This window comes from Anopheles funestus, chromosome X (assembly GCF_943734845.2).
Source record: "Anopheles funestus chromosome X, idAnoFuneDA-416_04, whole genome shotgun sequence".
NCBI classification, from domain to species: Eukaryota; Metazoa; Arthropoda; class Insecta; order Diptera; family Culicidae; genus Anopheles; species Anopheles funestus.
Window position 1 is genome coordinate 7817519 of NC_064597.1, and position 7862 is coordinate 7825380.

Sequence of the window (7862 nt, forward strand, 5' to 3'; positions counted from 1 at the left end):
CCTCCTTTATAGGAGGTATATACTATAAAGCGGCATCCTATAAAATCGGTAACATAATCTATAATTTATCCAGCTTAGTGCAACATACAGCTGTTCCTTTCTCGCATGTTATCATTGATAGCAGTTTGAGAACATTTAGTATTGTTCGATTGGATTAAAAGAGATGGAAGATTATTTCCCCTTCATCCGATCAACTCATACTATTGATTACCAATACTAGATCATCTCACACCATGGTCAATGATAACATGTGGGAAAAGAACAACTATACGAAGGATTAGAACGGCTACTAGAGGAGAGAAGAGAATGTCGCTCGCGGCTGGTTCGAACCGCAGTTATTGTTACCTCTTAGTAGGATGCTCTCTTGTTATTTCGGATGATTAATTTTTGCAGCTTTCTCAGGATTTCGTCGCAGAAAACGAGCGGTTTTGGCGTTTAAAACAACAACTAACCGTTCTTCAGCTTAGAGCCCCATTTAGCGGTCTCTCTCGCGCATGTGGTTGATTAATTTCTTTCTCATGCAGATTATTTCCCCTCCATCCGAATAGGTTACCTGCTTCCGTGGATGCTCTCTTGGTGTTGTAGAAAAATCATTCTTCAATACCAATTAACATGATTCCTATGGAGTACGCTTCTAGCCGAGATGAAATAATATGGGAGATCGGTAGATTCGCAACACCAAGAGAGCATCCTTTTAAGGAGGTAAAATCAACTGGCACTTTCCCTCTTTACCACATGTTCTGCAGGCTTCCGGTCTCAGCTATTTTTTGGGAAAATTTGCAAAATTTTAAAAATTGATTTATTTTAATGTGTATTGGTTGACATAAGTTTCTTCTCACTTATGTCTTATGAAAGTATTTTTTTTATTTATATCTTTGGGATAAATATATATGAATTGAAAACAAGCTGCAAACCAACAGAAAAAGGCGGTGTTATATTATGTTTTTTATATCACGTTTTATTAATCCGACTTATAGCACAGATCGAATCGTAATCTTGGCATCGCTTCACGTTTTTTGTGGAATAAATCTGATTTATTCATTAAAAAACATTGTTTGGTTCATTCTAATCTGTGAAGTTTACTCCACATTTAGGCACATCGTGTGGTATCGTCTTTTATTTTAACATATCGCAACGATCGTAACGATTAACGATCTCTTCCAATGTATTTATCATCGCACACAGCTGTAAAAGGAGTTCATTGCCGCTTGTATCAATTAGAAGGATGGTCAAAAATAAATCAAGTTCAGTTCAGTGATTATTATTATCAGATACATGTTCAACGCGCATCATTCAGTTCATGTTCAAGAGTTCACAAAAATTAAATTTTCTCCCATTTAAAAAAAAATTCAATTATGATGTTGTAAGTTAAGCAAGGAGAATAAAAGATCAATTAAATGACAATGGATCAATGACATTTTTAAATGTAAATCCATTGAAATGTTTTGCTATCTATATGGGAGGTTTTGTTCTATTTTCGGGTACACTCGCTACAGAGTGTATTCTGGCATTTACTTAAAATGCCTGATGCTTAATATCAACGTGTGGGTAGCGAGTTTTCCACTGGGTGATCCATGCGGACGATATCTCGCTGCAGTGATTAATTTCCAGAAAACGGAGAGCTGGACATCCGATGAAGATAGCGTTTACCGACTCACCCGTTACCGTGATGCACCCCATCAGATCGAGATACTCCATCCGGCGACAATGCTGGGCAATCGTAAGCATATCGTTGTTGTACACATCCCAAAAGCCAGACAATACCAGCTTACGCATATTGGGGCACGCTTCCAGCAGCTGACTAAGCGCACCCTCCTCCATCTCCTCGACGTTCGAATAGCCCAGGTTAAGCTCTTCCAGTTTGGTACAGTTCGCCAGCGGTACCAGATCGTCCGCGTCCAGTGCGCGCGCCTTAAACAAGTTGAGGCTGATGAGTTCGTGATTGTATCTACCGATCGTTTTCGCGATTGGAAACCGCTCGAACTCGCAGCAGGACAGGTTCAGATGCTGCAGGTTGTGATTGAGCCGCAGTATGTTATTCAGCGTGCTGGAAGAGATCGAACCGCCCGCCAGGTCCAGTTTGGTCAGTTTCGTCAATCGATCGGTTAAAAGCAAACGATCACCGATGTGCATATTCTGCAGACAGAGTTCTTCCACGTTGGGGCACAACGACAGCACAAAGCAAATCGTTTGACGAATTCCGACCGTGTTCAATCGTAGATGCGTCAATGACTCACCATGACGCATGAGGAAGCTGAAAGTGATAATTGAATTTTTAAATGTATTTGTTTTTATTATTGTTTTGGAAACATCGCCTTCTCATTTTACAACCAGCAACTTACCATTTCAGTTGCTCTTCGGTAAGCTTGTTGAACAATCCACACCAGGACAGATCGAGCTTGCGTATCTGATTGCAGCGTCGGTACAGCCATTGCAGCAAATAGAAATTTATTTCCATCCAGTACGGTCGCATGTTTACCTCCCGGTACAACCGCTTGTCACGCACCACATGATGGAATTTGCTGGAAACCTCCTCCATAACGCGCAGCGACTTTAAGTCGAGATAGGAGAAAATATGATACATCATTTCGTACGGCAGGTCGGTGATCGTTTTCGGCTGCTGCTGTTTCGCCGCTACAGGTTGTAGCTGTCGATCCGGCTGCCAATGGGAGACCGCGAGCGCGTTATCCGCTTGCAATTTGCCTGCGTCATTCACCAAACATGGCAGCATAAACGCATCAACTATGCATACGTCGTTGCTGTACGCCGGTTCGGCCGAATCCGGCGCATTTAATGCACTCTTCAGCATGATAGCATCGATACCGTATATGTAGTTCAAGTGGCGTGTATTAAACTCCAAGCAAAGGACGCGCGTACGCTGGCTGAGAATGCGTATAGCCGGCACGAAAACGTTCGATTTGGTCAAACCAACGTTACGCACATCTTCGCATATCGGGTCTGTTCGTCTATCCCACAGAAGAACCCATTGTTTCGTTTCCGTGTACGCCCAGATGCGATTGACAGCGCCAGGGTTCAGTGTTTCGTACACTTCCACTCCCAACGGATGTACCGACCGTTCGAAACGCACCACAATGAAGTCGTCAATCGGTGGGTTTTCGATGGCAGGAATTTTGCTGACTCCAAACTCGGGAGTGTACGATGGTGAACGCATCCGCCAGTTGCCGTAAGTGGTCTGTAAGTGGAAAACCAGTGTTAAGTGGTAATTCGAAACCGGCAGAAACCGTGCAAAACGCAACATACCAACAAATACGTATCCGAATGATCGCCATGTTCCGGAAAATTGTTCGGTCGTCCGATTACGTTTATCGAATTGTATGAGATACTTGTCATGGGGCCATACTCGCTGCTGGCGTAGCATATTTCCTCCACATACTGCTGCAGTTCCGTTTCACGGCGGTTTTCCCGCACCTCAGGGCTGTTCATTTTTATAAATGCTTTGCCTGTGAAAATAATGCGGAACGATTGATATACTTTAAGGCTATGGTGCCAAACTACACGGTAGAATAGAATCCATACAACACACATTGACACGATGAAAAAAAGAAAGACGCAGTACTCACTTTGCAGTTAAAACAGGGCACGATTCGCTTTTCCAAACCAATTGTTTAATGTTTCCTGTGTCGATACAATGCGCAGCATTCTACACTCACTTAATCTCTTCGCAATATTTTCTTCCCTACAACTCACCGGCCAATCAAAACGCTACTATTGTTCGTGTACAGCTTCCGCACTACACGCGTTGAAAGCTGATTTCGAAATGTCGAAGAAAGCATTTGCTGTGCCGTGCTGTCTTTCTATTCAATTGCCGGAAAAAAGGGCTGCTGTGATATTTCCGAGAACATAGTTTACGTTACCTACAGCCGAACTTGTTTACCATTTTCAAAGTGACAGCACAGATGACAGCTGAACTGAAATCAACAAACGGGTTTGTTCAGGGATGTCAAACGTTTAACAGCGGCTAGGAATTTTATAACTTTTTTGTGAATCAAACGTATAATTCCAATTTGACTAAAGTCGTACGATATCGTTATCCAAATTATTGGTGAAAAGCAGACAAAATTTAATAAAATGTTTCGAAAATTATTCTCTATGTTTAGATGAAACTTACAGCACAGGTTCCTTTCCTTTGTGGTACGAAAACCTCGGAGGTATTGGCCTGCAATTTCTGGGTTTTTCATATAGGAGAAGGTTTCACTTAGAGGATTATAGAACCGATACTGAACTATCGTGGCCGGCCCTTATTAACTGGGAGTTTTTAATGTTAGCACAAAGATTAACACACCTCACAATATACGGGCTCCATTCAAACAGATGGAAGCAGGAGAATTACACCTACAAAAAATATTCTAATTCGGCTAATTATAATTTCTAGTTTTGTCTCCAATAAAAGACTACAGATTGTAAATATTGAAACAGCAATGTAATAGCCCTTGTCTGAGTTGTTTATGAGTAACATTAGCGCACACTAAAACGTTAAGGTGACGAGATGACGATCCTTAATAACGTGTTTAACATTCACTTCCTTACAGACGATCTGCTTCAATGGCTGATTTTGATACATACCTGAATTACACAAATTTTCAAACTATCATTCATGTTGAGTCGATTCAGTTGTATACCCAATGACTCTCACTAAATATTGGAAGGTAACTGACAAGCATTTGTCAACACTGCACAGCAAACCTGAAGAAGCCGTACAAACGTTTTTTTCTTAAAGTCGTACCGGAAGTAAACGACTGGGAATCGATTTTTAAACACATTACAAAATATACCCGGTCCAACCTGCCAATATCTGTCCAGACTACAGACGGCACAGAGTAGATTAATAAGCTTATCGAAAGATAATATATTTGGAGCTTGCGGAATAGTAGATGTTATACGAAAGTTTTAGATTGTGCAAATTCCTTTAGTGCTCACAACATATCAGCAATGTACACATCAATGTGAGTGATTTACGTTAATGTTTGTGACTTTTTGCACTACCCCATCGTTAATAAAATTTGAAAATTAAATTGCACGCTTACGCAATTGAATCGTTGCTCTTTCTCGGGATGGTGCTGAAAACAACAGCGCGTTTTTATTCTCAAAAAATCCTACTAATATGTCGTACAAAAACACGCGCTCTATCACTTGTATGAAAACCTCGATGAACAATGTATAGTTAAACGCTAGCAATATATATTTCCCTGTGGTTGTGCAATTGAATTTTAAAATAAAAAACAAAACATAAAAACTATATATATATATGCAAATGTTTGAGAAATGCGCCGTGGAAAAATTCATGGTTATGCCATGATAACAACTAATGCTAACTCTACTCGATTATCATGCATGTATATCTGTGTATGTGTGTGTGTGTTTGTTTGTGATTATCGTTCTAATCCTGGAGGGGGTGGCGTCAGGACTAGGTTTCGTGAGGTGGTTAAAGCTGGATAGAACTCATCTAGTACTGTTTCGGTACGGCATTTGCATCCAGACCAACTTTATGCATTTCCACCGCCAGCGAGAACAGATAATCATAGCATTCAGCCCTGGAAGATAACAAAAAAAGAATCATAAGTAAATCGTGGAATCTTCGTACGTTCACGTTCAACCTACATTGTCTTTGCCTTCTGCCAGTTGTGACCCCACACGTACACACCATGGCGACGAACGAGTATGGCTGAGGTGCCGGGATAGTCCCTCAGCGCGTTCGCCATCGATTCTTCCAGATCTTTCTCAAACAGCGTATTCTCGATGATAGGCACCACAAGCTCTTCGTCGTACATTAGGTTACGGTTTAGTTCGTAATCATAAATACCCTGAAATAAGGACGGTAACAATTTTTTTTTAATACTGACTTATTCATGCACTTAGTGCTCTATTCTCACCTTAATCATTTCCAGATGTGTACAACGGAACTCTTTACCAGGCCAGAGCAGCGTTGTCATTACTGCTGCGGGACTGTGCGTATGTATAACAGCTCCAGCACTACGCTCTTTATATGCAAGCATAAAAAGCGGTGTGCACTGACTTTTCGTCAACCTGAAATAGACGTGAAACAAAAGAATGTATTTTTCCCCCATTTTGCAACCCATGCCATGAACGTACTTTTTATAATCGGGCGGTGTTTGCAGATCATCTCCCTCAATGTTCTGTATAAAAAGATCATCGGGTTGAATGCGTTCCTTCTGCACACCGGAAGGAGCGATATAGATTTCGTCGCTAAAAATAAAGAACAAAAATTGATAATGAACCATCGGATCATGTATCAGGGATTTTTGGGGAGAGCAAAAAAACAAAACGAACTCCAGCTTAATACTTATACCGCCCCCGGTTCCAGTTACCCATCCGAGGTTGTAAAATTGTTTGCATAGCTCCGGTATCAGCTTACGGGGATGCTCCTGTCGGGCGTACGTTATACGAACAGAGAAGAAGCGAAACATATTTTTTTTTAGCTAATAAGAACATGCCACAAATATTGCTGGTTTTTTGTTTGTTTATTGTAGTGAAATTTACCTTATTGATTACATTATCATAAATCTAAACGAGCGAGGAGAACAACCGGACACAACAGAGGCAAATCAAGAAAAGAAAATGTACAATCATTACCAAGGGTATCTGGATGAATGTTTTGTAGGGATGTTAGGAACATATAATAGTCGTCTGAGGTGTTATTGGCGATGAGAGGACCCTAGGTTGCTAGCATGCAAACATCAATTACTTGCACAAAAGGAGCTACACACGATGCCACAACCAAATATACGAGCCTCTTGTATTGAAAACTCAAGTGCTCCAAAAAAAAAACAAGAACGGGGGAAATCTTTGAGGAAACACAGTGTTACTTACAACTCTCTTGCTATAAGCTACCCAAAAGTGCGCTATTGCCTATACCCTATTACAGCTTGCTACTATCGGCCATCTGCCAGCACGTGCTCGCTTCTTCGTGTTGGTACCTCTATCGAACGCACTGTTTATTGATTTCTTTCCGTCCTTACATCACCTTACAGAAAAAAAATCGATCGAATCCTTCAACCTTCTCATAAGGCACTTCTCAAAGCATCGATAGCGTTGCGAAACATGTTGCCGTACCATTCTTGGTTTTTCCCAAGGAATCGAATCTGGCTCTACCTCGCGTCGAGTTAGAATCGCTATTCGTTAGAAAACCGTTCTACTCAGCTGCTACATACATAGTGAAATGTGTGCTATCAGGACGTGCAGTAATAGACTAGCTAACCGGTATTGTAGGATTGGCCTCTTTTCTGGACTATTAGACATAAAACAAATTTCTTGAAGTTTTCACACCAACATTCACACAAAAAAAAGGATACAGTGAATCTTTAAGAAAAAAAAACACCGTTCGCAGTTTAGGTGCTTTAAGGATCGTTTCGTTCAAATCTATCTAACCTGATTTCCATGTCCCACTTGCCAAGTACTTTTGGGGGGGTGGGCCGGCTAACTAAAGCCCCATTTTCTTCTAAACGACAAACACACCCGATTCAAACATACCTCTGACAAATCTTGATAGATTGATGACCTTCCCGATGCCATTCTCGACTAAGGTAGTTAATGATAAGAATACACAGCACTTGTGTCGACCGGAACCTGTTCCAGATTCTGCGATCTGGAAGCTGCTACAAGGAGCGAACGAATGAATGACAGTTTGGTGCTGGGAGCAATGTTTATACGGCGTAATATTCTTTCCTCACAATGGTTGGTAACATTCACGCCTCAAACATATCTTAAATATTAAAATCAGACTGCTACATTTTTGTGTAAAAGCTTTACAAACTCTGCTTCGTAATGATCAGATCTTTACAAGTCTTTTTTATTTAAGTTTTTTTTTTGAAAAACATTACTCC

At 40.9% G+C, this 7862-nt stretch overlaps 2 protein-coding genes across 4 annotated transcripts; both read right to left on the reverse strand.

Moving 5' to 3' along the window:
- Positions 1-898: 898 nt before the first annotated feature.
- LOC125771933 (F-box/LRR-repeat protein 4) lies at positions 899-4928 on the reverse strand. Of its 2 annotated transcripts, none has more exons than XM_049443141.1 (4): positions 4585-4928; positions 3262-3461; positions 2343-3193; positions 899-2254 (listed from the first exon to the last, which is right to left on the reverse strand). In XM_049443141.1, exons 2-4 carry the CDS (start codon positions 3442-3444, stop codon positions 1516-1518), a joined length of 1773 nt encoding a protein of 590 aa, XP_049299098.1. In that variant the 5' UTR covers positions 3445-3461; positions 4585-4928; the 3' UTR covers positions 899-1515. The 2 variants fall into 2 exon arrangements, with proteins under 2 accessions (XP_049299098.1, XP_049299088.1); XM_049443131.1 differs by lacking the exon at positions 4585-4928 and adding an exon at positions 3582-4557.
- Positions 4929-5063: 135 nt separating this feature from the next.
- Positions 5064-7674, reverse strand: LOC125771943 (probable methylthioribulose-1-phosphate dehydratase). Of its 2 annotated transcripts, XM_049443152.1 has the most exons (7): positions 7510-7674; positions 6520-6543; positions 6310-6404; positions 6112-6225; positions 5892-6045; positions 5620-5822; positions 5064-5552 (listed from the first exon to the last, which is right to left on the reverse strand). In XM_049443152.1, the coding sequence occupies exons 1-7, from the start codon at positions 7549-7551 to the stop codon at positions 5465-5467; spliced, it is 720 nt and encodes a 239-aa protein (XP_049299109.1). In that variant the 5' UTR covers positions 7552-7674; the 3' UTR covers positions 5064-5464. The 2 variants fall into 2 exon arrangements, with proteins under 2 accessions (XP_049299109.1, XP_049299118.1); XM_049443161.1 differs by lacking the exon at positions 6520-6543.
- Between the last annotated feature and the right edge of the window lie 188 nt (positions 7675-7862).

Excerpts from the sequence above, each read along its gene's own strand:
- LOC125771933 (XM_049443141.1), bottom strand. The coding sequence starts at position 3,444 with ATGAACAGCCCTGAGGTGCGGGAAAACCGCCGTGAAACGGAACTGCAG. Across the intron at positions 3,194-3,261 it reads ATTCGGATACGTATTTGTTG|ACCACTTACGGCAACTGGCG; the intron begins GTATGTTGCGTT and ends TTCCACTTACAG. Across the intron at positions 2,255-2,342 it reads ACCGAAGAGCAACTGAAATG|CTTCCTCATGCGTCATGGTG; the intron begins GTAAGTTGCTGG and ends TATCACTTTCAG.
- LOC125771943 (XM_049443152.1), bottom strand. The coding sequence starts at position 7,551 with ATGGCATCGGGAAGGTCATCAATCTATCAAGATTTGTCAGAG. Across the intron at positions 6,544-7,509 it reads TCTATCAAGATTTGTCAGAG|ATTTATGATAATGTAATCAA; the intron begins GTATGTTTGAAT and ends TCGCTCGTTTAG. Across the intron at positions 6,405-6,519 it reads ATGATAATGTAATCAATAAG|GAGCATCCCCGTAAGCTGAT; the intron begins GTAAATTTCACT and ends TACGCCCGACAG.